Source organism: Pipistrellus hanaki (assembly GCF_964339955.1).
Source record: "Pipistrellus hanaki genome assembly, chromosome: 10".
Lineage (NCBI taxonomy): Eukaryota > Metazoa > Chordata > Mammalia > Chiroptera > Vespertilionidae > Pipistrellus > Pipistrellus hanaki.
Window position 1 is genome coordinate 8,233,775 of NC_140512.1, and position 27,841 is coordinate 8,261,615.

At 44.8% G+C, this 27,841-nt stretch overlaps 1 protein-coding gene across 1 annotated transcript in view; it reads left to right on the forward strand.

Annotated features, from left to right (window-relative positions):
* Positions 1–27,841, forward strand: part of CHN2 (chimerin 2) — a 208,895-nt gene that overhangs the window by 127,684 nt on the left and 53,370 nt on the right. Inside the window, exons 3-6 of the mRNA XM_084896988.1 lie at positions 6,615–6,670; positions 24,630–24,661; positions 26,546–26,659; positions 26,955–27,240. Coding sequence (XP_084753114.1) covers positions 6,615–6,670; positions 24,630–24,661; positions 26,546–26,659; positions 26,955–27,240 — 488 coding nt within the window. The remainder of the gene's footprint in view (positions 1–6,614; positions 6,671–24,629; positions 24,662–26,545; positions 26,660–26,954; positions 27,241–27,841) is intronic.

Consider the following 27,841-nt stretch of genomic DNA (forward strand, 5'->3'; position numbering starts at 1 on the left):
ATATGAAATTTGTTTTGTTTTAAATAATCTTGTGGTAAACACATTCTGAACCTCAGGAAACACCAAACCTTTCTCTTTAAAATGTGCACAAACCATCATTTGAGAGATTAACTTTAAACACCAGTGTTAAATTCATTAGCATATTTTTTATAGAGTTCGCATGTTTTTCATTGCACATATATATTTTTAAAATCAGGTGGTTATTTGGTACTTTGAAATCTCCCATATATTTACTGGATTCAGTACATCTTTGCCATATGATAGGACCTGATTTAAAAGTTGATGACTTGCAATGATTCTAGAATGATGTAGTATATCTTTGCTTTCATCCATCACCTGTTTTGGGTCATAACGTTGACTTATTTGGTATCAGATTCTTATTATGAAGCATTAGCCCCAATCACGATATTTTTTCCTAGGAGAAAATTAGTCTACTTCATAATGATCCACTTTAAGAAGCTGTTTCTCATGGTAATTGCAATGCTCTAGGTTTCAGGCAACAGAACTTAATCACATTGATTGACTTTAGCAAAAAGTTCAGAGGAACCAGCTTCAGGCAGGATATGTTCTCATCACTCTGAGGACGTTATCAGGACCAGCGTGTCTCTCTTCCTTCCTTGGCTCCACTCTCCTATGTTTGGCTCCACAACTCATAGGCCTCCATTTGTGATCCCCAGAGAGCGGCCAACAGCACCAGGGCAACCAGGCTCACTTAAGAGCAGCAGGCAGAGACACTTCAAGCAAAGTGTTAGAATCGAGTCTCAGCCCTAATTGACTGCTCACCAGTCCTGACTCCATCACTGCAGTCAGAGCGGGGATATGCCATGTGCCCTAAACCAAGCTAACTCAGGGAGTGATCAGTCCTGTATTTCCACCTGACTGGAAAATTTGAAGTATTGTTGAAACAGGGAAGATGGAAACAGATGCTGGGAAGACAACCATAATTGTCTGACTTAGACATTTAGGAGAGTAAGGGACCTTAGAAGTCAGCTCTCAATACTTTAAATAGAGTAGATTGTTCATTATTAATTCATACATCATTCATTCTTTCACCAAGTGCATATTAACTCTTTGCCTTAAGCCAGACAGTGGACTTAGAGCTGTGAGGCCACAAGTATGGATAAGACTGGATCTTGCCAGGATGTCACATGATGTCCTTTAAGTTCCTGCCTCCTCTACTCCCTTTCTTAGAAGCAGATGGTATCGCTGGGCTGTTTCCATAAGAATAATCTTGTCCCAAAGTGCCATGTATCTTCAGCTAGTTCTTTGTTCTCAAGACCAAACCCCAAAATGTTAATGTAGTAACTGAGAAGAAAGCTATTGTTTTCAATTCTCAAAAAGAAAAGCTATTTTCAAATTGGCAAAAAAAAGAAAGAAAGAAAGAAAGAAAGAAAAGAAAAGAAAAGAAAGCATATTCTAAACTTCTCAGCCAGAATGGTATGAACTCTATGCCTTAATCAGGTAAGTTAAAAAGCTAGCCACCATGGGTATACTTTGAAAGATTTTCTTTTTTAAAAGACCAAGTGCCAATTAAGCGGCAGATGCGGTAGCAGACAGCTCTCAGAGGACAGCCTCCTGGGCAGCGGGTCAAGCAGCCACAGCTTGGGCCTGTTTTCCTGACAAGGAATTTGGAACCTCAGAACCCTGGTCCACACCCCACCTGCATCAGACTTGCCTGGGGAGCAGATTTGTAATCATGTTTCCTCAGCCCTGCCTCAGATATCAGAATCAGAAGAGTGGAGAGGGGGAGGAATCTGTGATGTATCAGCCCCCACAGGGGTCTCGAGCACATTACTACCCCGGTTCCAGTGGCACAGCCTCCTCAGGCTTTTTGCCATGCCACTAGACAAGACAAGGGCTCCATCCCCATTAAGACCAGGCATTCTGTTGGCAAGGAGGCCACACTGTAGGCTGGAGGTGGGGTTGGGCTAAGAAAACATCTAAAGCATCTACCATCTTTTATTCTCATCCAGGAGTCTTTTTCCATGAAAACTAGGAAGACGGGCAGTGAGTAGGGTGATAGGGGCTCAGTGTCACACCAAGGGACCAGGTTCAACTCCTGGGTCCACAGCCTTCTTTAAAAACAAGTGACGGTTAGAGGACAATCCTGCAGAATCTCTTAGGTCCTTATTAAGACTTAGGAGACAGTGGGTCTGGACTGGGCTTCAGCACCACCCAGGCCAGCAGCTGTCCTTTGGCATTCACAGGGACTGGTTGATTTAGTTCCCCAAGGAGGGTAAGTCAAGTTTTCTTATTGAAGAAAAAGTACATTTTCTCAGTGAGCCCTGGATTTCTCAATCTGCTTTCTGTTTTTTGGAGAATAGGAATCCCTTTTTTTTTTTTTTTTTCTTTTTTAATATCTTTTTAGTGGTTTCAGAGATGAATGGAGAGGGAGAGAGGGGTAGAAAAATCAATAATGAGAGAGAATCATTGATTGGTTGCCTTCCTGAACGCTTCCTGCTGGGGATGGAGCCCACAGCCTGGGCATGTGCCCTGACTGGGAATTGAATCATGACCTCCTAGTTCATAGGTTGATGCTCAACCACTGAGCCACACTGGCCAGACAGGAAACCCCTTTTTCACCTTTTAACTCCTCAGTCACCATCCCTTACCCAAAGTTTACCAAACAGTTTGTTCCATATGAGAATTTTCTCATATGCTGCAGCGGGCCCAGGGCTGGGCAGTGCCTGACACATAATTGGAATATTGCAATAGAAGTAAATTCCATTATATCGTCCCTTAGCCCATAGAATGACCCAAGAAGTGACATATAGTATTGCATTTTGCTTGTGAAATGTATTTATTGAACAAAGAAAATTCTAAAAATGACTCTTTTAAACTACCTGGCATTTCAGTTTTATGAAATGTTCCTCAGAGACTTCTCAGATGTTTGTTGTGTTATAGCTAACCTTGAAAATGGGGGACTTGGGACCTCCCTTGAAGCTAAGATAGCTTTCAGGGCCCCATCATCTGACATGGCCACCATTGCCATTGGTTGCCGTCTCATTATCTTTATAGAGACACATAATCCAGAAGGCAAACAGGCTTCTTGCCTGTTTGATGATTTCTGTTGCTTGGAACAGCACAGAGCAGACCTTGTAGACCCTGAGACCAGCTCACTGAGACATGGTGATTGGTTAACAATGTGTGCTACTTGGGGACCAGTAAGGAGAGGTGGTGTCCCTGGCTTGAGGGGTTTACAGGGGCCCTATCAAAATTGCCCCTGGCATGGACTATTTCCGGTTGTGAGACTGGTGAGCTACAGCATTTCTCCTTATTGAATCTCAGAAGGTTCCTGGAGGACAAAGCTACGGGCTTTGCCTCTTGACACAGGAGAGGAACTGTAATGTTCCTTCGGCCGTATCCTGTGTGATGCTTAACGGCATCTCAGTCTCTCAGTCATTCCATTTGTAATCAAGCCTAGTCAATCCTCCTCTGCAATCAACTCACCTTCCCACCTGCCTTTCCACCCACGTTAGCTTAACTCACACTTCCACCATCTCCTGTGTGTCCTTCTAAAATACTATCTCCCTTGCTCCCCTGCCTCCACGGTCCTCAGGGAGGCACTGGGCGATGGCACCCTCCTGGCTGTGCATCAGAGTTTCCTGCACGGCTTTCACAAGAGTATTTTGGGCCTCCGTGCCAGACTGACAGAGTGAGCATTGCCAGGGACAATGGGTTCTGGGAATCTGTATTTTTAGAGCAGCTCCTTGGAGATCCTAACGCAATCAGCCCACTTGGGACCTCTCCACTATCTGCCTTAGGGAACAGCTGGTGACGCTAAAAAAAATGCAGACCTTGGAATCTGGAAATTGGCCCTTAAATCTTGATTTCCTCATATCATCTGTGTGAACTTGAACATGTTCAAAGCTTGGCATCTCTACTGCATGAGCGGTGAGAAGGGTATAACAGTTATCTCGGAAGCTTGTTGGGAGAATTAAATGAGAAGATGTGGATAAAGGTGTCTGGCACATAGTAGGGATCCAGAAAATGGCAGTTATTCTGAATAGTCTTATTCTTATTGTTATTCTTCAGAAACAGACCAGCTCATGTCACCTCCATACTCAAAACACGTTGCCACTTCCCTCCCCATGGTAGAGAGAAGGCCACCCATGCCCTTAGTATGACCTGCAAGGCTCTGTTCCATGTGGCCTCCTCACACAGCTGCTCACCTGGTGCACTAGACACACTGGACTCTCACTGACCAATCAGCACGTCATTCCCTTTCCCTCCCAGGGCTCTTTCCTCCACCTGTAAGCCCTTCTCTGTCCTCTGCCTTCTAATCCTTCACGGAGAGCTCCATGTCTCGCCCTCAGTAAAGTACTTGGCCCATTCTGTCTCGTTTTTCCACGTACACCCCCTCACTGGGTCAGTCTCCCTGAGGGCATGGATGGTGACCTGTTAATCATCAGACACAGTTCATTCATTCATCAGATATGCATTAAGCATCTTCTATGTGCCAAGTACTGTTCAAGGTGCTAAGTCAAGTCCCTGCCCTCGAAGAGCTTACTATAGTCAAGGGAGACAAGGCACAAAGCAAACCAAGTGTGTTAGTGGTGACGAGTGCTGTGAGGAAACAGAAACCAGTGTCAGGGAACAGAGTGGTGGGATGGAAATTCATCCCAAATCAGGCGAGCCAGGGAGGACGTGAATGGAGGCAGAGTGAGAGCCATGTGGGATCTTGGGAAAGAGCAATCCAGATGGAGAAAACAGCAAGTACAAAGGCCCTGGGGCCTACGAAAACAAACCAGCGATTTGGAATCTAAAAGATGCATGCTAACTGTATGCTCTGGGACAAATATTTAATTTATCTGCCCTTGTTTGCTCACTAAAACTGAGAATGGCTGTGATACATGTTCTTTTTTCTGAGTTCTCAGGGAGATTTAATAAAAGATTGTTCCTGACATATGACAGGCACTCAGAATGCTGCTTTCTGTCTCTTCTCCCTTCCTCTGCTAAGCCTTCATGGAATGCTGACTATGATTCCTGGCCATAGCACATGTTCATATGTGTTCTCATATGACTTGCAAAGGCATGCTTACTTAAAAATGCTTCCCTTGTAACAGAAGTATTTCCTTGGTCACCTCCAAGTGAGGCGTTAAAAATGGTGTCCACATAGCCATTCCAGCCATGTAACTGAGGCATTGGCAGTGGGGAGAGAAGGGGACACAGGACTCTCTGGATCAGGAACTCTGTGGTTGCAGGAACTGGCCTCCGGTTCTCATTGCACTCACTAACAGCAGCAGGCCCCTAACAAGCAGCTAGCTGGTGTCGGGGCTGGTTCAAGAGGCATCAAGGAGCCTCTCTCATGATTTAAGGAGAGCATGGGCCCTGCTGGGACAGTAGTGGCATATCCGCTATTAGTTCTGTGTCTTTGGTCAATTCCTTCTTTGGTGTTTCCTCTTGACCAACAAGCTCAGAAATGTGGCACATTAAGCATCTCTAAGAGGGTTAGAGAGGTTCCACTCTGTGCTGAAGTTGGGTAGTCTACACTTAATTAGGCAAGAAAGTAACAGTTGAGCTGACGGCACTGGAGAGCCATAATTACAACATACATCCCATCAGTGCTATCCCTGTTTCCTCATAACCATCTGCCCTTCAATTAAATATTATTTTTAGACCTAAGAATAAATCGGGGATTTCTGCATATGTTAGTACATTTTCTAGGCTTTACATGATTGAGTTTTTAGCTTTTCAAAGATTTATTCCACCTAAAACTAAAATTCTTCCCTCTCAAGATTCCGAAGATAACAGCAGCTATGTTTGTTTTCAAACTCTTGTTCAGGGAAGTGGAACCTGCACCGGGCAGCTTCCCTCTCAGGGAAGTAACCAGGCTGGCTGCACAGCAGAAATGCATTTGTTACAGCCTGAAAGGAACCCCAAAGAACCGTCTGATAAATTGTCCTTTTCTATTTAATTACCCGCTTTCCTCCATGCCCACGCCTGGAAGTCTGTCGTTAAAACAGGATATAGGAGCGTTATTATTATTTAAGATATGAAAGAGCCCAAGGAAAAGGAATGACAATGGGTGGGAAATAGTCCAACAGATGAGAAGCCGTGGTGATAGGCGGGGCAGAAACAAAACTGGTGAAAGCATGAGCTGAGGTTCCATTCAGTCACAGAGGCAGTGTGTCTTTGTCCATTCCGGTAGCATTTCAGAGAATGACACTCCTTCCTAAGGCCAGTCTTTCCCTGGTATGTCAGGAGCCGAGGCCATTCACATTCAGGAAACCTATTATTACAGGATCTGACTACTGACATGCTCGCAAGTAGAATTTCATCTTTGCAACAGTCGCAAGAATTTCAGTGGTTATTTAGTCTTCCAAGAAAGCCATGAAATGAACAATGCCGGTAACAATTAGGAAACTAAATTGGCCTTATAAGAATAAAAAAAATCAATTTTGCCAGTTTACATTCCCAGTGACTAATTTCCATATAAATGACCTGACTTTATTCGGTCTTTAAAAAAAAAAAAATGGGCCTGTCTCCTCTGTTTTTGTGTTTGAAATATTTGCCATTTTGGAGATGTACTTAGGTGGAACTCTCTGAAGGCATGCTGGGATGTGTTACCGTTTTCGAATTATAATTAACTTTTTTGTTGTTGTTTCTGGCAGTGTACCAGCTACAGCAAGAGGCCCCTCGTCCCAAGAGGATCATTTGTTCTGGGGAGGTCAGTATTCAGCTCTTTGCAATACGTCTTGTGAAAGATGATGAATTGTCAGCACGAGGTTGATATTGGACGGCTTTCCGGTTTCCTGGGAGTTGATTTCTATTAACGTTTGTCACAGTGTCACCAAATTCAACATCTTAATCCATATTTTGAAGACAGATGTTGTTTTAAAAATACTAACTAACTTGGAATCGAATGTCTCACGTTTTGACCATTGCAGAGGCAGAGCAAGCATCCTTTATAAACCCTCCGCCACCCCCCAAACATGCATTTGGGTTGTTTTCCTTGTTCCTGTTATGTTGATTCCTTTATCATATGTTTTATTATGGAATGCTTCCAACAGAGAATAATAAATCTCTCGGTACTCTCAACACCCACAGATAACAAACCTTTATACTTTGTTTTACTGACTTGACATTTTTAAAAATCTCTGCAAGAAAAGTGACTGTGTCTTTATTCTCGGAGAGAGGTTTAAACAATATGTCGACTCATAAAACTGCTGACCAGCCCCCAGAACTCTCCCTGCCTCTCATGTGCTGCTCAGTCTCCTGTCACCTGGGATGCCAGCAGCACCTGAAAGGCAAGACTCAGGCTTTGTTTCCTATTTTTATTCCGACCCGTTTCTTTCACAGCCAGACTAATCTTCAAACAAAGGTCCCGGGTCCTCGGGTATTTCTGTTACTGGGACTTTGGTTAAGTATAGAGAATAGCTGATCTCTTTAAAAGGGTTACACCCACCTTGTGGGGGCTCCAGTTCCATCACTCTTGAGATTCATTCTTGAGCATCAGTACTTTGCGGCAGCCTGACCCGGTCTGGTTTTGAACCCGTCTCTGAGTTAGGTACCCATACCCACAGCCAACTCTCACTAGTTAATAAATGTTTCCACGTACAATTTTACTTCTGTTGAAAGACATTAAAATTCATCAAGTAATCTGAATTTGCATCCAAGGGCTATAGCCTGAGAGGTCAAAGTAGCTGAGCCCTAGGGAGTTCTTCCGGGTGAAGTTACATCTTTAGTGGGTGGTCTGACCTTGGCTGTCACTCACCCCGCTGACTGTTGGCCTTTGGTTATTCGGGAATATCCAAATCAGAAAAGAAGAGGACAAATACAAAAATGTTGACGAGATGCTTTAAATAGGGTGCTTTGGGGGAGAATTAAGAAACAGGGTGTTAAAAACGTACTACTGTACATCTAGTATTGCTCCATCAGAAAGAATAGAGCCACGTGTCCGGGACTAGAGGAGTTGAAGTGTCTCCATGAAAAGCGTGTTTATGCATTTAGCACAGAGCCCCGGACTCTTCCCGGGAGTGCAAATAAAGTCTGTAGGCAAGGCCGGGCAGGTTCTAAGTCCACAGGGTAGAGCAAATACTCATCTCTTCACTTATTCAACAAGGACATATGGGCAGCTTGCTGTCCTGGCGCTGAGCTAGGGGCTGGGCACGCAGCAAAGAACTTGCCTGTTGGTTCTCTGCATGTCATATTAGAGAACAAAATTGTGATTCATGTAATAAAGATGTATTTAAGATTTTACGTGTGTGTGTGTGTGTGTGTGTGTGTGTGTGTGTGTAAAAGAGAGGGAGAGAAAGGAAGAGGTGGGGGGAACTCCTTTGTTTCTCAGAATTCTTGAAACCCCATCAGTAGTCCTCTGCGCAGGTGTAATGGAAATGGGTGGATTCAGATTAACTTCACAGAAGCTCTTCCTGGTTCAGCTGAAACTTCAGACCTCCAGCAGGCTGAGGGGCACCTCTTCTCTTTCATGATGCACTTGCGTCAGGAGGAAATGCCGCTGACGCCTTAGCAAAGCAGAGCCATGTGCCCCAGCTGCCACCGTGACTGAAGGACGTGGTGTGTGTGTGCAGCTTGCTTATTCCCCTGCCTGTCTTTGAAACCCAGCTTTTCACCTGTGGACCTGGATCGGTTTGATTCCTTAACGCGTTAGCCTGGCTGAGGCCGGATTCCTAGGCAGCTTGCCTCTAGAAAGTCCGTGCCCCTTTCTGCCGTGAAACTGACCCTGAGATGGGCTTTCTGGGCTGCGTTTCCTGGGCAGCAGCATGGGGCGCAGCTAACCAGGCAGGGGCGGTGATGAGGGCCGAGTGTTCTCGCTGCTTCTGTGAGTGCCTGAGTGCCGAGCGCCTGCAGGAGTGGCTGCAGGTCCCTTTGTCCTCTGTGCACCATGACGCACACAGTTTCTGCCCTGATTGCTCTGCCTCTCAGGACATGGCCTCCTTCGGCGAAGGCACAATCTCTTGGATGTTGGGGAAACCATTGATCCTGCTGCAGTCATGTCTGAGCGCTCGCCTCTGCCTGGTCACACACCTGGTCACACACCTGCTCAGGGGATGTGCCTGATGAAGGCAGAACCCTTTCGGTTCGCGGGTGTGGCCAATTGATTGAAGCTTTATGAGCACAGTTACACGAAGCCGTAGAGGCTATTTCTTATGAGCAGTGAGTTCAGATTTTTCCCTGTCTTTGCCATGTCACCCATCAGCCAGTTATTAAGAGTCCTTATTTTCCTTTTATGCACAGTCCTGCTCCCCCTGCCTCAGTCCTTGGGCCCTCTCCTGCCCTGGCAAGCCTGCCCAGCTGGGCTGCTCCAACATCTCCCATCTCTCTGTTTCTCTGATAAGGGACATCCTCCCAGGCTATGAGCCCCTCTGTGGTCAGGATCCTCCCAATGGACGTGAGAAATGCCCACACCACAGCCCCACATGAGTCCGCAGACACAGAGATGCCAGCCACCTGACTTGGATGCTTGGTGCTGTCAGCAGCTACCATCCACCTAATGGGCTTTGTTGGGGACTCAGGGAGCCGAGGGTATAGACGGATTCAGGAGACAAAATCCAAAGAGTTCTGCACACCCAGATGGGGAGCCAGCTGCAGCCCCTTCTAGGCTCCTGACTTGGAGCCAAGCACTTTCTGTGGCAGAGGGACTAAGGTCCCCTCTGCTGCCCTCAACGGGCAGAAACTGACTTTGCAGGGCGCCATAAATGGAATATACACTGAGTGGCCAGATTATTATGATCTCTGAACACATAATAATATGGCCACTCAGTGTATATCCTATAAAAGGCTAATATGCAAATTGTCTTCCCAACCAGAGTTCGACCAGCAGGCAGGCCAGCCAACCACCCATGTCCCCTCTCCCTGGCCAGGCTGGCTAGACCCCACCCATGCACAAATTCATGCACGGGGCCTCTAATATATAAATATATTCTCTGAGTGGCCATATTATTATGCATTCAGAGATCATAATAATCCTGCCACTCAGTATATGCATCAAGTGTGGAGAACAATGCTTGGCACCTAGCAGGTATCCAGGTTCCTGCTTCACGGCAGATTCAGACACTTGGGAAGAACAGGTGCAGAGACTATTGTTCGGGCAGAGTCAGAGCAATGACAGTATTTTCTGAGCTGAGGGCAAAAAGGCGGTGATCAAGGACAAAGCAAGACGCCTGGGTCGGGTGTTCACCCCCAGGAGGAAAGATACGGAGGATGGGGAACAGAAGGTGCAAACAGCCGACAAGGCCCTGCGCCAGGGCAGCCGCGAGGGTCAGCGCCTGAACAGCAGTCCATTGCTCTCTGGAGCTCCCTCGCTGTCAACGAACAGTCACCGAGCTGCCGCAGCACCTGGCACTCCACTGGCATTTCCTGGGGGCTTCTTGCCAAGAATCAGACTCTTCTAGTGTGCAAAACGCTCGCTTGCCCTTTTCGTCAATTTTCAATCAGTCGCCTCCTAAGCATTTATTAATTACCACATGTGTGTCTGGGTGGTCTGCCAGACCCATACAGAATGTTTTCTACCCAAGACCTCTCCCCCAGGCTCTGAGCACCTCACTCCATCTGTCTCCTTGACCTCATCATGGAGATGTCCCACAGGCCCTCTCCAGTCTAATGGTCTAAACAGAATAGGACCCCACTTCATTACATGGCTCCTACCTCAGAAACCTGGGTGCCTCTCTTCCTCCCCAGCCCCCTTTTCTCTTAGCAATCATCAAACTCACCTCCAAACAGGTCTTGCTTTTGCCCGTTCTTCTCCATATCCCTGAGTGTCATGTAGGCTGGGCCATTCTCATTTCTTACCTGGGTTATCCCAGGTCAGCAGTCTCTTGCCTTATCTCTCTGCTTCTACTCCTGCCACCCACATCACTCAACTTTGAAAATAAAGTGTATCTTCATAAACACTGCCCTTATAATTAGTCAAAGTGAGTGCATACATTTTTGGAGACACCCAATATATACAAATATATATATACAAATACAATATAATAATTAGTAAATAATAAAACAAGACTAAATGCCTGTGTTTCATGTACTCACAACTGTAAACCTACTTTTGCCACACTCTGTATACTTTCTTGTCATCTTTCATTGTTTCCTTGTTGTTGTATATCTCTCTTTAGGAGAATACAAGCCTCAGGGACTTCACCAGTCCTAATCATGTGCATTTCCTTCCCTGGCATTGAACACAGTGCCCTGCAGCAGTGGGCAATCAGTACGGTAAACTATATGAAAAAAGGATAGAGACCACGAATGTAAGAAATTTAGAATTCTCAACCATTACCATAGCAGATTGGATATTTACTCAGTGTTGTTAGTAGGCCAGTGAATTGGACTTTTGGCAGGTAAGCTTCTTACTTCAACACAGACTAATATTTTTTTCCTGGAATATTCTAGATTTCTGTTTGGCCTCTGGGGAAGGCCAGAGGTCACGACTCACTTGCATGTCTAATGCAAAGCCAAGTTCCACTGCAGTTACCTAGAGTGTATACCATAAGCAGAAATTCCTTTGAGACTGTAAGGGATTTTGTATCGTTTGCCTTATTTGAAATTGCTATAGTGACCATGATACAAAGCAATTTCAGAAAAGAGAAATAAATTGCTTATTATTATTTTAAATTGTTCTCCATTTTATGCAGATTCTCTGCTCCCTCCTTGCCAGAGAATAATCTACCTTGGAATTTTTTTAATGCAGAAGTGAACAGCAGAAGTGAGATTGCTAGCAATCATGAGCAAAGCCAGCATTTTTTCTTGATTGTCAGAGGTGAAGCCAAAGTCAGGTGATAGTGGCCTATCTTAAGTTGAAGTAATATATTTTACCTCCTAGTACTCTTATTCACTTTTTATTTTTTTAATGTTTTTATTGATTTTAGAGAGAAGGGAAGGGAGAGGGAGAGAAAAATAAAAGCATCAATGATGTAAGAGAGACATGGATTGGCTGCTTCCTTCCTTCCCCCCACTGGGGATTGAGCCACAACCTGGGCATGTGCCATGACCTGGAATCAAACCAGAACCTCTTGGTTCATGAATCAATACTTAGCACTGAACCAAACCAGCTGGGGCTGTATTCACTTTTTTAAATATTACTTTAAATGCTCCATTCCCCCCCACCCCCCACCCCCGTGCATTTTCTCTAGTTTTGGGGTTTCCTAAATATCATCTGATTTCTCTCTCTTCTACCTTTACTTGTCAAAAATGTCTTTTTAAGTCTACCAGAGCATTTCATTTTATCATGCTTTGAAAATGTTGATTTGCTGTACCTGGCCTCCACGGTCTTGTAGTCTTGTAGTTTAGACGTGTCTGGGAGGTTTTCACAAGCTGCATTGATGAACCGTATCATCTTCAATTAACTCGGTGCATTTTGAGTCACACATTTAAAATAAACTCTTGACTTGGGGCGGTGAACACACAAATACAATATACAGATGATGTATTAGAGAATTATACACCCGAAGCCTATATTTTAGTAACCAATGTCCCTCCAATAAATTCAATAAAACATAAAATGAAGTAAACTCCTAGGGGATTTGTGCTATTCCACAGTTCTCTCCTGTTCTCCTTTGGTTTTAAAAAAAATGTTTTTAAGGAAATGTGCATTGGGGGGAACACAAAGACTCTACTGATTCTAGATCTCGAGACATGATATGTCTCTGAAGTATGAGATCTACTCTGCAAGCCCTGAACAAAAGTCAATCCCAGTTTGGCTTTCATGTGTAGTAAGCAGAATGCTGCTTCTTCCCTGGGGATAAATGTTTGTCTTATTTCCCCCCTTAATATTGACACAACCTGGGATAAAGGGCTTGGCCATCATTCTTTCTCCCGGGCTGTCCTCTCACTCCCTAAGGCAGCCAGGCTGTTTGCTTTGTCCCCAGCGAGACTTGCTTTGGCTGTGGACCTATTCTACAAGGGGGAGGCGAGGAAAGCCAGTGTGAGAAGAAAAGTTTAGACATGTGAGTTTTCTTTCTCCAACATGTTATGCTTTTATATTTGACTTCTTGCAGACAAGTGCTGTGACCTATCAAAATGCATAACCCTCCCAAAAAGAATTCGCTCTCTTTGGAGTACTCTGAACAACTTCTGAGGTAGTATAGACTTTGCATCCAAGGTGTTGCCTTCAGCAGTGGGCAAGAGCACTTGAGGATAAGCTGATTTTTTTTTTAATATTTTTTATTGATTTTGGAGAGGAAGGGGGAGAGAGATAGAAACATCAATGATGAGAGAGAATCATTTATCTGCTCCCACCTGCTCATCCCACAAGGGGATCAAGCTCCAAACCCAGGGCATGTGCCCAGACCACAAATTGAAGCACAACCTCCTGGTTCATAGGACAATGTTCAGCCACTGAGCCATGCTGGCTGGGTGAGGACAAGCTGTTGTAGAATTTAAAGGCTCTGAATCAAAGGACAGTCAGCCTGAAATGGGAGGGCCACCAATGAGGCAGTGTATATGCTGAAGCCGAAGATGAAGCAGAAGTGGATGGTTTCTTCTTAAAACAGAATAAGGAAAATGAAAGAGATTAAACAGTGATGGATGATAAATAAAATTACCTGAGAATTTTCTTTAATCTTTGTGGGTGATTTTTATTTCTTGAAATATAACTTGAAAATGTGCATTTCTTTCTTCTTTAATTTGTTTCTTAAAAAATCTTTATTGTTGAAAGTATTACACATGTCCCCTGTTTTTCCCCACTGATCTCTTCTAAGTCCCCCCTTCCCCCGCCCCAGGCCTCCTTCACCACCCTATTGTCTGTGTCCATGGGTTATGCATTTCTTTATAGAATTGCTAGAGATGAACTAATGCATTATGAGATTAGTTGCTTTAGAAAAACAAGAAGAATAGCCAATAGCATTGTGGATTACAATACTTGCTCTGTTATCCCCACCTGGCCTCTGATAGCCATCACCCAAGCCTCCATCACTCACTGATGGGGGAAGAGTTGGGAGTGGTCTAGACTTCGGGCACAGTGGTTATGAGGAGCACAGTGGTTATGAGGAGGTCAATCTTACACATCCAAACAGGAAGCAAATACCTCACTCGCACCGTGACTGTGATTAGATATCTCCAGAATGTCTGTCTGTGACTCAGAGGTCAGGTCCAGTAAAATTTTGGGTGTGGTCAGGACCATCTGGGAAAAGAAACAGGTGCATAGTCTGGGTGCACTGGTGAGGTTTTAAAGACATGCTTCACCTTTTACTCACCTGGTTAAACAGTAACTGAGTAATAATACTGATAAAAGCTGGTTACACTTCACCCCGGGCAAGCCATGTCTCCTAAGGTAACATGGTCTGGCTGACTAAGCAGTGAGACATTTGAAAACAGAGTTGTATGTAACCTTGATTTTACTTTCCATCAGAAAAAAATGTGAATGGTGCAATCTCAGACCAACCCAGTTATAATGTGATTACCTTGAGTGTTGTTGCCTAATTATCGCCTTGTCATCAGCCTTCTAATTGTAATGAGCGCTAACACATAGGCAGTGCTTACGTGTTAGCGCTGGGTGAAGAGCTTTACTTATGCCATTCTTCACAACAGTCTCATGGGGATTGCCATCCCTCTCATTTTGCAAGAGAAAATGAGACAAATAGCACCAGATAGGTAGAGCTGGAGTCAAACCCAGAGCAGATCCAGGACTGGGCTTCTAACCAGGAGCTTCTGGAGTCTGGGACCAGCAGCTAGGACATCGTCTGGGAACTCATCAGAAATGCATATTCTCTGACCCATCACAGACCTGCTGAATCACACATTCGCAGTGGGGGCCTGGCAGTCTGGGTGTTAAGGAGTCCTGTGGGTATACCGGGCACTTGGCTAAGTGTGAGGACCACTGTTGTAACCACTGTTCTCACTCCTGCTTCTGTTTCCTATTCGCTTCCCTGTGCCCTAGGATAGAAGAACTGAGACCCTGTCTCCTGGGTGCTTACTGTTTGCCCAGTGCTGGCCTAGACTTTTCATGGACTTCACCCCACATTACCTCGTACAGTTCTCTAACTGTACTTCCTCCTAGATGCTATTTTCTACCCTTTTACAAATAGTTTGCCTTTGCTTTCCTTCTTTGCTCTGTCTGACTTTCCCACACCCTCGTACGTTGCAGGGGCCAACTATGCATCCTTGTACAAGTATGGTCAGCGCCTTATTTATCCTGGTTTCCTACGCCCACCCTCCAGTTTGTTGTACTTCTAGAGTTATGTTTGCATTAGTAACAAAAATATTCAAATTCAGTTCTAAGATGATTCATACTCATGTTTGTTCATATTCAGTATATGTGCTAAAGAAAGCCAGCTTTTTAAAGATGTCCTCCTTATCTTGTGATTGTTCAGAAATTCTTGCTAGATTTACTGTTGCTTGATGGTTCTTTGCATTAATGAAAATACCAGATCCATTGGCATTATGACATGAATACTTTAAATTTCTGCTTTCCAAATGACAGCTCCTTCATTTAGTGGATCATCTGTGTGGTTCACGAGCATTTGTTAGCTCAGTATCATAGGTGACCAATTGGCCAATAAAAGCCAAGCCAGCCCAGGTGCTCTCCTGGTCCAGTATCCTTGCCTCAGTCTACCACTCCCCTTGTTGTCTCCAGGCCTACATTGGCTGAGCCATTGGTAATCCATCACCTTGGGTTGTATTCTTTCACAAGTCACAGTCTCTCTTGACATTAGCTCTAATTCACCATATCTCCACCTCGCTGGACAAGAGAGCAAGCTTTGCTTTAGCAATGGTATCTCTTTCTTCCTTCTTATTTGCATGGCCAGGGTCCTTCTACATTGTGGAAGGAAATTAAATAGCCTTATCAAAGCCTGACAAAGGCATAGTGGTTGCCATCAGCATCTCGTGTCCTTCTAGGTAATCACACATTGATTATTTGATGAACAGTTCTAGTATCTCCCCAGTATATCTACCAAGTCTGTGATTACACTGTCCTGGTTGTCCCTTTGCTCTGTTGCGGTCCTCGGGGTTCCATGACTTGTCAGAGACCAGGCTTAATGATGCTTCAGCAACCCATTACTGTTCAAGGACGCAGACCAGATGCCATAGAGTTTCAGTATTCTCAGCTGTGCAGCAATAAAATTCAACCACTTCCTGCCTTAGTGCATTTTGATGGTTTAAGTTGGCGTTGTTATGCCATAGGTTAAAAATTAATGATGGTCTTCTCCCCGTGCAACAAGAGAAGAAAGGGCAGGAACACAGAGAAATTATGTGATCCACCATTCAATTAGAAGGCCTTAGAGCAGGGGTGTCGAACTCAATCAGAGAAGGGGCCAAAATCTAAAATCCAGCCTAAATCGCGGGCCGAATGGTTTACTGAACAGTCATAAACTGACAATGTCATAAACTGACAGCGGAGTGCAGTGATGACAGCGCGGTGCTGGCCACATTGCAAGGCCTGGCGGGCTGGATTTGGCCCGCGGGCCTTGTGTTTGACACATGTGCCTTAGAGGCATTGGCAAGCTCTCAGTCCTGGCTGACTGTAAGACATCCTGAAACCGATTTTTGAGAATGCACTCTGATTTTTGTTAGTTCTGTACAGGCACTGACAAACAAGAGCCTGCCGACTATTTTTGTGAAGAAAGTTTTATTAGAACACAGCAATGCTCATCCCTTTACATGTTGCCTGTGGCTGCTTTTGTGCTCCCACAGCAAGTTGAGTATTTGATTCAGCCATCCTCAAAGTTTAAAGTACCGGGTAGGTCAAAAGTACGTGTAACAGTTCTAATACATGAAACAAAGTTTATCCTTATTTGTTAATTATTATATGGCTTTATATGAACAACTGTAAACCTACTTTTGCCCACCCTGTGTTTACTATCTAGCCCTTGCCAGGAAAAGTTTGCCGACCCCTACTCTTGCACTAGAAGTAACTTTGAAGAGTGAGTTAATTCATGCAAAGCTCTCAGAATAGTGCCTCGCATTTATAGATTGGAAGTATTGGTCTTTAATATTTACCTTTTCAAAACACTATAAAAACCTTCGGAAAAAAAGGAATTTTAGTCCTTTCATTTAGGATGCACTTGATCCCATTTTAAGAAAGGTTTTGACCTTCATGTTTAACGCATAACTTGATGAAGGAAGCCAGGCCAGTTACAATAAGCAGGTGTTCTTTCAGCTGCTTTTGATGGTCACTTTCTTCCTGTCAAGAAATGGTGGCCTGTTGGAAAAGGTGGCATAGTCCACCAGCGGGATATTAAAGAGGGGGGTGGATCCTGTTTATCTGGAAATACCATCTGAACATGTGACCTAAGCTCACTTTCTTTTTTAAAAATATTTTATTGATTATAGAGAGGGAGAGAGAGATAGAAACATCAATGTTGAGAGAAAACCATTGATCGGCTGCCTCCCACACACCCTCCCAAGGGAGATCGAGCCTGCAATCCAGGCATGTGCCCTTGGCTGGAATCAAACTTGGGACCCTTCAGTCCACAGGCTGACACTCTATCCATTGAGCCAAACCAGCTAGGGCTAAGTTCACTTTTTTTAACTTCAAGAATGAGTCTGGTGTTACTCTCCTTTTAAAAGCCTATATGTTATCAAATTCCAGTGAGTGATTGGCCTGCTGAAGCTTTTGGGGAAAGAGAGCTATGTCTGAAATTTACTATGAAATACATCCAAACAATGTTGGATTAATGGATGGCTAGAAGGGTGAATAAATGGTTATTTCATAAAGCAAGTATAGTAAATGTTACAGAATCTAGGTGGTGTGGATATGGGTATTGGCTGTACAAGTTTTTTATTCTTTCTACTGGATGAAAATTATCATAACAAAATGTCAAGAAGAAAAGGTAATGCTTGTTTGTGTAAGAAGAACAATTGCAGGGCTGGGCTGGTGTGGTTCAGGCGGTTGGGTGTCATCCCATACACTAAAAGGTTGCTGATTCAATTCTCTGTCAGGGCACATGCCTGGGTTGTGGGCTCAGTCCCCAGTAGGGAGCATACAGGAGGCAATTGATGGATATTTCGCTCTCATATTGATGTTTCTCTCTCTCTCACTCTTCCTTCCTCTCTTTCTAAAAGTCAATTTTAAAAAGAAGAGCAACAGCAGGAAGAGCAACAGCAGGGAACAAAAACCATCTCTTGGGCGGACAGTCCCAAGTGGCCGAGAGGTGCCTCAGGGTCAATGCTGCCAGAAGCACAGCAAGGCCAGCTCAAGAAATTTTAACAAGGAATGATTTGTCAGGAAAAAGATTTGAGAGTAAAAACAAACATTAATAAGGTGCTTTCGGTCTTATGTATTGCCATGTTGGGAATTATTCTGGGGTAGTGCCTGTTATAGAACTGCTAAATTAGACTGTGTTTTTAAAGAATAGAGAACAGGATTCTGGATCTTATGGCATCAGAAACTGGGTTCCAACCTAACTCTGTGGCTCACCTTGTGCAGGACTGGGAGCAGATGAATTTACCACTAGGAATTGTAGCTTTCCCTCTATGGGAAGGAGGAAAAGGCATGTATCCCACCTTCCTGGTGGAAGAATAAATGACACAGCATTTTGAAAGCCAGGGCAATCTCTCCAGACCTTGAGTTCTCATTGGGAGCAATATTACCCCCCAGGCAAGGGAATTGGTTCCTAAGGGGCAGGCAACAAAATAGTACTCACTTAGTGTATAAAACACAGATATACATGTGGAACATACACAGATATTCAGCCTACCTATAGTATTAATGTTTCATTGGGAAGAAAGGATAGGGGAGAAAAAAGTGTGTAAAAAGAGTTCATAGGAGGCTATAATGCAAAATAGATTGAGAATATTTCTCCAGACAATATTTAATTTCTACCATCTTCCACATTCTCTTCCTCTTTCTTTTTCTTTTGACAGATTAATTTTATTCATCATTTTGAACACAGACATTTGAATTCTTAAAATGAACACTTACATTTGGATACTCTTACATTTATGAAGGAGGAAGGAAAAAAGAACAGGGGAGAAGAATGAGAATTATGGACATTGTTTGCCTTATTCAAATTATAGAGTATCTCTTAACCCAAATACCATTAAGCTTTAATGGAAGGGATTTACTATCAAGAATGAAGAATTAAATGAGTGTACTCACACAATCTTTTTGTCCCCTAGAATCTTAACAGCAACATTAGTTTTCCCTTGATTTGATTCGATTCTATTGGGTACTTCAAGCTCTTTGAGCCTAACAGATATGTGGAGAATTTAAAGAGATTTCCAAGGAGAATAATGAAGATGAATTAAGGACTGGAACGCGGGCTCTATTAGAGAACAAGGATTATATAGTGTGAAGAAGAACAGGCCACCAGGTGGCTCAGAGATGGCTTTTAATAGAGAAAAACTTATCCTGTGGAGACTATTTTCAGATTCTCATTTGCACTGAAGGCCAAAGGAAGGGCAAAGTGTATTTTGAAGCAAAAGTAATATGATTTAGATAGAAAGATAAAATTTTATTCTTAAAAGATATAATTAAATTTGGGTTTTTGATTCTTTTTTTTAATAAGGTGCCTGTCTGTAGGAAGTATCAGGAGGATGGCCAGGTTGACCAACTTCGTTTGATTCTCCTACATGGTGGGAAGCCAACCAGCCACTCTGGCCAATATGGCCTCCATGGGATTTGGCTCTGATGGAAGGAAAGAGCCATTGTACCTGGAGCTGTGGCTTCAGATTCCAGAGGGTGGTTATAAAATGCTAGGCACAGAAGCATGCGGGCAGAGCCAGAACAGCACACTTCATTATGTTGTCCAAACAAGGAGAGCCTGAGGCAGGTATAGGGAGCCAACACATGGAGCCAAGGAGGCAGTGCCAGGGAAGACGTAGCAATGGCGCCTGGGTCACCATGAGCTGCCAGGGGGTAATCAGGGCCAGCTGGAGAGGCTTTTGGGTGTTTCTGGAAGCCTGCTGTGAGAGTGGATCAAAAGCCATGAAGAGGTCCCAGGAAGGTGTGCCTAGCTCCTAGGAAGGGGTTCCTCTTCTCCAGGTTTTGGAACTGCAGCCCACAGTTATTCCCAGTCCTGGTTGTAGGTCAGTATCCTCTATGGAGCATGCTAAGCCTTACTTCCGCCCTGGCTCTGGCCCTGGAGATTAGGACTTAATGGGAATATCTCTTAGGATTCTACTGTGAACAACAGAAACCAAATCTGGCTAACTTTAGCATAAATAAATAGATAGATAGATAGATAGATAGATAGATAGATAGATAGATAGATAGATAAAATAAAAACCACAAACCAACAACAGTAACAGAAATGACAGAGGTTGGTTGGAGGGGTATGAAAAAATTCTCTGAAGGGAAAGCCAAGAGTGTGTGTGCTAAGGACATACTCTGGATGCCCTAGTAAGGCCACATTAGGAAGACCCTGTATGCCCTCCTTTTATTTATTCCGTAAATATTTACTGAGCTCCTACTATGTGCCAGCTCTGTTCTCAATGCTGAAGATCCAACAGTAAGCAAAGCACAAAAATCGCTGCCCTTGTTGTAATTTCCATTTGAATGGGAGATTAAAAACACACATACAAGTGAAAAATGTAGTATCAGATGATGATAAATCTATTGGGGGGGAAACGAAGGAGAGTAGAGAGATGGGATGTACCAAGAAGAGGAAATACCACTTTTAGGGAGGGTAGTCTACAAGGTCTCACTAAGGTGGGGAGGTTTGACCACATGGCAGTGAGGAGCCAGTGAACAATTTGGAGCAGGGAGCAACGTGATGAGGTCTGCATTTTTCAGTCTCAGTGTGAAAGATAGATTGGAGAGTGATCAAAGGTCAGACAGGGAGACCTGGAAGGTCACTAAAGGGCCTGACTTGTGTGCACTCACGGAACTTTGCAAAGAACTGGGTACCCAGGAGGTTTATGCAGAAAGACTGCCCAGTAGATTTTTTGTTGTTGTTTTTACCATACATCATCTTAATCAAGACAGGAAGGGATTTACCTCACAGTGCCCATCAGAATTCTGGAAGCTTTAAGGAATGCCACGAGAAAAAAATAAGGCCTTAGATTCTAGATGAACAGAAACAGATTTTAAAGCTTGCTTATCCCATACTACATTTTAGCACTTGAATTTTCCCTCTCTCCTTTTCAATAAAGAACTTTTGAATTAGCCCTATCTATTTTTTTCTGGATGAAGTCACCCCAATATCACCAATACAAATCCTGTCATCAAAACCCATTTCTCTACATTTGATCAGTCGCTCAGAAAATCCAGCCGTCTAGCTGCCCTGCGTAGGAGGTTGCTAAATTGAATTTTAAAATGATTTCTATTAAGCAAAAACTTAACATATACCAGCTGCTGAGAGATTATAAGAGCTTTGTTTTTTCAATAATTGGAAACCTTGTTTACAGAGGACTCACAATATTCTTTGAGTGTCTTTGTGTTGAATACAAAAGAACTTGTGTTTATCTAGGCAATGATAATCCGACTATAAAGCAAACTCATTTAAGGATTATGTTTCCTGTCTCTCACTGTGCAGCTGTCACCCTGCTCGTTCTTTCAAGCTTTGCAAAGTGCTGAGAATGTGTCCTCAAAATTAGAAGGAGGCACTGGACATGAACCAGGTAGCTTGGAATACACACACTTCTGAATTACAGAGAAACAGTGGAGAGAGGCAGACTGAGCCCTGGTTCTCATGGGTTAACTCATGGGCAGTATTCAGTCATCACAAAGGGATTTTAAGGCGTTCAGTGCTGGCAGAGAAAACCGCAGGGAAATTTGGACAGTCCAGGATTTAAGCGAAGGGCAGCACTGTGCCCTAGCCGATGGAGTCGTTGGCACGGGTTGGTGTCTGCTCTGAAGAAGCACCCGGGAGTGAAGGGGTATGTGTGGGTGTGAAGCCAGGTGCTCGTCCTGTGGCCTCACGCTCATTGTTGAGGGGCTCTCTGTAGATTAAGAGAGTTCATGTGCCCCCCAGTGTTGTTTGGAGGCTTACATGAGATAAACATGGGAAGCCCAAAGGACATTCCTGGCACAGAGTAGCTGCTCAATAAACGATAACCTGTTATAGACAGTGTTCCAAGCCTCGCCGTTTTTATATGCATTATCTCATCCAATCTTCAAAACAGCCTTATTAAAACACTCATTCTTATAATTCCAGTTTTATTGAAAATAGAGGAAAATGAGATGCAAAGAAGTATAATAACCTACTAAGGGTCACCCGGCAATTAAACTGACAGCAGGGCTCTGCGTTCGTAATCTTTGCCTCGTTCTACAGTCAACACAGGCAGGCTCTGCTCTCAGAACAGCCCCCACCACAAATATCACGTGTTTGCTATAACACCTTACAAAAAGTTTTTCCCCAAATCCTTCTTCCAGTTGAAAACCTCCTGGGATAAGGTCTCCTGTGGCAGCTGCTCAAGCTTTAGTGTGTACACGACCCCTTCAATGTGCTGACTCCGCATTGCCGACCTGCCGACCAGCTCCCAGCTAGCGCCCCGGCTGCCGGAGGAGGCCGGTCCCAGGGCCACTCTCTGAGTAGCAGAGCTGCCAGGAGATGGAAGAGGGTCTCTCTCATATCTCAGTGTTCTTATTGGCCTCGTGTTTAAGTCAACTGGACATATAGCCACAATTTTCCTGCTTTTTCCCCTGAGGAAAAGCCCCTTAGTATTTGTTCAGGCCTGGTACCTGGGGACACTACCAATAGGAGTCCAATTTAGAGAGTACTTTTCAAATCTTTGGCAATATTATTTCATGGTTGTTTTTTATTGTAGTATACTAGAGGCCCGGTGCATGGATTCATGCACAGGTGGGGTCCCTCAGCCTGGCCTGTGCCCTCTCGCAATATAGAACCCCTCAGGAGATGTGGGACTGCTGATTTCAGCTCAATTCCTGGGGATTAGGCCAAAACCAGCAGTTCAATGTCCCCCAAGGGACACACATTGGTGTGAAGTGGTAGGTGGCCAGGGAGGAGCCTAAACCCAGGTCGGGCACCACGCCGCTCCTGCTCATCTCAGCCCTGCTGCACCTGCTGCCGCTGTTGCTCAGTAGTGCTGCTGCAGTGGTGGGAAAACCTTGTGCCGCCGCAGCTGTGCTTGCCAACCATGAGCCCAGCTTCTGGCACCCATTGGTCAGCTGAGCAGTGCTCCTGCTGCGGGAGTGCACTGACCACCAAGGGTCAGCTCCTGCGTTGAGCATCTGCCCCCTGGTGGTCAGTGCACATTATAGCAACTGGTTGAACAGCCAAACAGTCAAATGGTCCACCGGTCGCTTAGGGTTTTATATATGTAGCACATAGCTATATGTCAGATAACAAGATGCCGTTTCACACTCGGTGCTTCTGTTAATGACGTGTTGTAGAGCTTCCTCTGAAAGTGACACTGAGCAGGCTTCACACCTTGAAGACTGAGCGTTATGAATGTTCCCCTCTCAGTTCAGTGCTTTTCAGTATAAAATGCACAGATGAGTGAGCACATACTTAGAAGTGTCTACATGAATAGTATATGCCAGTCAAGCTTGTCCAAGCAGGATTGTGAATGTGGCCCTCAGATTCCTGGCTCCCCCTTTCTGACCATTTCTCTCTAGCTCCCTTCTACCCTTTTGGGCTCCCTGCATCCTTTGGAGGGTGGAGGTAGGACAGTACTTTGAAACCTCACCTCTTTCCCTACCTATGAGCCCTGCAGAGAAAACTCCCCACTTAAGCCCTGGCGGAGGGAGTGGGGGGGGGGGGGGTGTCTGTTGGTTGGAACATCTTCAGTGCATCAAAAGGTTACAAGTTTGATCCTTAGTCAGGGTGCAAATGGGAGGCAACCAATCAATGTTTGTCTTTCACATCAGTGTTTCTCTCTTTCCCTTCCTGTCTCTCTAAAGTCAATAAGAGGTGAGGATTGAAAATAATTTTTAAAAAACTCCCCATTTGACTGTAGACAGAAATAACTATAAATAAAACAGCTGCCGGCTCATATTGTCTGCTGTCATAGCATCAATGGAAGTTCATGACTTAATGTGGCCCCACTGTTTCCTAGTCCCTGCAGTTAGACTAAAAGAACAAAAGCTGATCATGAGCATTCCTGTTCATTTCTCTCAACTCCAACACGAGGAACATTGGAAGAGAAAGTTCTTGTGAAAGTAGACTATTCTCTATGAGATCAAAATTCCTCGAGTTAATACCCCCAACACAAGCACTGTAATTGGAAAATCTTTTCTGAAATGATTGTGGTGTTTGGTTGAGTCATAAATCTTGCCCTCTGCGTCTATATCTCTGGTGTCAAGTAATTTTAGTCATTATTCATTTATTGAAAAAAATAAGAATGTTAGAATATTGACTTTATGTGAGAAGGGACCAAATGAAAGTTATTTTTTAACCCAGAAGCACGTCTCATCTTTATTGTAAATACATAATGAAACAAGTGGGTGAAGATTGAAATAAGTGCTTATGTTTTATTCATGCTAAAAATATTCCTTTGATCCTCCAGGATGAAGCCTTCTAATATCTTGATAAATTCCCTAATATTAAAATAAGCATCACTTTGTTTCCTTTGAAATTCTTTTATTGGATGGTTGGGTTTGGGTGAAGAAAGGAGCCTAAATGCTTAGAGCAATATGATGATTCTAGAACATTGCTACCCCAGACAGGGGAATGTGTTGGTTAACTCCACAGATTCATGGATCTCTAATTTTGGAAACAAAAACTGTAATAACATTACAACCAGGACTACAGCTCTGTTTGTATGAAAAGCATTTTTATCTATCTGATTTCCATTGAAATGCATTATTAATATTTTTTCTTCTTTTAATATAGGTGGAAAACAGACCAAAATATTACGGAAGAGAGTATGTATTATGCTATTCTTTGTTTCAATAATGTAGTAAGTAGTCAATTCATATGTCATTTAACTATAAATATTAAAAAGCTCCTAATATAAGGTCTTCATCAAATCTCCACTGTGCAAGAGTCTAACAAGAAAGATAAATGTAATGGGACCACTTGGTATTGCATTTTCTTTCTAAGACTCAGGTGCTTGGCTCCTGTGAATGTGGGAGGGGGGGTGTCTCTTGGTGCATACACCCCTCTCCAGAGAAGCAGCCGCTGAGGGCCAGGCAAATATTTGAAACGTGAGGCAGAATTTTCCATAATTGAGACTTTGTGTTTTATTTCACTTTGAAATTTTTAACGAGTTAATACCTTCTAATTTGGGGAAGTTAGCAAGTATGGGACTCTAGATGGTGCACAGTACCCATCAGCTGACCCTGAGCGAGACCATGTGCCCTTCCTCCCTCCTCCCAGCCTCTGGCCTCACTTCCTTTTCACAAAGTTGGGATCGTGAGATACACACGTCATGGGTTTCTGAAAATCCATGCATAAAGGGGAAGAGGAGCCATGGACTGGGTCCTCAGATTCACAGACCTGTGATTTCTTTTGTGGAACAATTGGATTGAATTTGGTCTGCCACTGCATAGGCTGCTGCTCACCACTTAAACACATCAAGCCAAGATCATGAAAACTTACTACTTCCAGGTTAACTGCCTATTGGTATATTTCCCCACCCCTGAAAGTGACATGGGGCAGGGGCATCAGGTCCCTGAGCCTCTGTGTGTGTCTTCTCTTCAAGCCCCTGCCCTGCCCTACCCAGGCCACAATCAGTCACATGGTCAGACAGTCACATGACATCCCAGCCTCCAACCTCCTGTGACACCCGCTTTTGTCCCTTCTGACTCTGGTGTGGGAAACTCCTGATGCCCAGTGTCCCTTCTGCCCCTCCCTCTCCTATTCTCAGGGGCCCAGAACCAGGTCTCTTTGCTCAGGCTGTCTGCCCAGCCCTCTCTGGCCCCAGCTCATGCCACATCGGAGGCTTCCCCATGAGGTTGGCAGGGTCCAGTGGTTACACTCACAATCCAGGCCCCAAACCTCTCTGCTCAGCTCCAGGAACCCTGAGAACTGATCCACGCATGCTCTGCAGGGGCTGCGGGGACCCACGGACCATGGCTCTGCACAGACCCCTCCGGGTTTCCTGCTAGAACTGGCACCATTGGCCTCCTTTGGAGCAGGAGGGTGGCTCTATGAAAAGCAGTGCTCCAAGATCATGCACTGTCCCCCAACTTAATCTTTGCATTCCTGGTTGGTGGGGGGACCCCAAACCTCCTTTCTAGCTGACTTCTCTCTCTCCCTGCCCTCTTCCAGGAAGGAATGTTTTGCAAACATATTCCTAAGCTATCACTCTCAACATTTAAAGAAACAGAGACATGTTTACTAAAGCTGGCCATCCTTTCCAGAGAATGAGCCTCTAACATTAACACATGTTAACACCCACGCACCCACACACCCGAACCTGAAGTAAGCAGGTGGATAATCAATGATGTTCACTTGCAATCAGGATAATACATAGTCTCTGTTTTGGAGCAGAGATCTGGTAATGGCTCTTGTGTTATTGTCCCTGGTTAACAAAGGAGCCATAACCTGGCATTTGCTTCCATTTTAATGTTCAGCTTGTGAACAAAAGCAACAGCAGAAAGCCAGGTGGTCTGCGGGTTCATTGTGTCTGGCCTCCTGAATGCTTATGGTGGGTGTGGGTGCATGCTGAGGGGTGATAGTCACCCAGGTGTTGGGGGGGGTGGGGGCAGAGATCCCGGTGGCCCAGGCATCTTTGTAGCCATCTCTGCGTGGCCCATGCTCTGTGTGTGGTCTGTTCAGAGCGTCCTGGTCTCCTCTGCCCTCAGGTTCCACGGGATCATCTCGCGGGAGCAGGCTGATGAACTTCTCGGGGGCGTGGAGGGCGCCTACATTCTCAGAGAGAGCCAGCGCCAGCCGGGATGCTACACGCTAGCTCTGCGGTGAGCGGGACCGTGCCCACTGTTGCACTTGTCTTATGTGACGAGCGGGGGTTAAATTTCCAGGGGTGCAGCCTCCAGCAGGTACCCCATCTCTTCAAGCCTCAGCGCTCTCAGGAGTGAAACAGGGATAAGGACTGTGACTGTCTCCCAGGATCTCTATGCTAACCAATGGGTGGAACCATGCCCGTGCTAGACCAGTGCCTGGCAAATAGGACACGCTCAAAAAGATGTTGGTTGCTATTATTCACCAGTCTTACTTCTAACATTGATCCCCCTCTGGCCCCGCTCCCGGCAGGTTTGGAAACCAGACCTTAAACTACAGGCTCTTCTACGATGGCAAACACTTTGTGGGCGAGAAGAGGTTCGAGTCCATTCACGACCTGGTCACCGATGGCCTGATAACGCTGTACATAGAAACCAAAGCCTCCGAGTACATTTCCAAGATGACCACAAACCCCATCTACGAGCACATCGGGTACGCCACGCTGCTCCGAGAGAAGGTGTCCCGGAGGCTGAGCCGGTCCAAGAACGAGGCGCGGAAAGCGAGCGTCACGAGTGAAGAGCACCCCACAGTGGAAAAGGTAAGAGGCGCCTGAGGCGGAGGCAGGCTGTGCGTCTTGATGCTGAAAAGCTGGGTGATGGATCCTAGGTGTGATTTGCCAAAACGCTGGAGGAAACCCACCCCCACCCTAAGAACTCTCGAACTTTAGTGCTTAAGGGGACCTTAGAAATCTTCCCGTTCAACAGACCCATTTTACAGGTGAGGAAACTGAGACCCGGAAGTGTTCAGAGACTTGCTCAAACTCAGACAGTCAGTCCCAGCACTCCCACAAATAATTATCTCTGGGTTTGTTTGGAGTCTGAAGGGAAAAAACCTTCCATTGATGTTGTATGGTGACAATGGTCACTTGCTTTAAATTGCATGAGAGGCATTACGGGCTCTGTCTACTAGTAGATTGCACCCAGCTGGCCAAACCCGTGCTGTTCGTGGCTGCTTCTCTGAGGACCGTGTGCACACTCGCTCTGCAGGCTCCTAAAGGTGATCTTACCTGGGTGGCAGCCCGTACTGACACTGGTGAGCCTTGTGGTGATGCTGGCTGCCTCCCGGAGGCTTAGACAGACAGACTGCCTTTTGCCCCAAAGAAAGAGAACAGAAATGCCCCCCGGGTGAGCGGTCAGGCT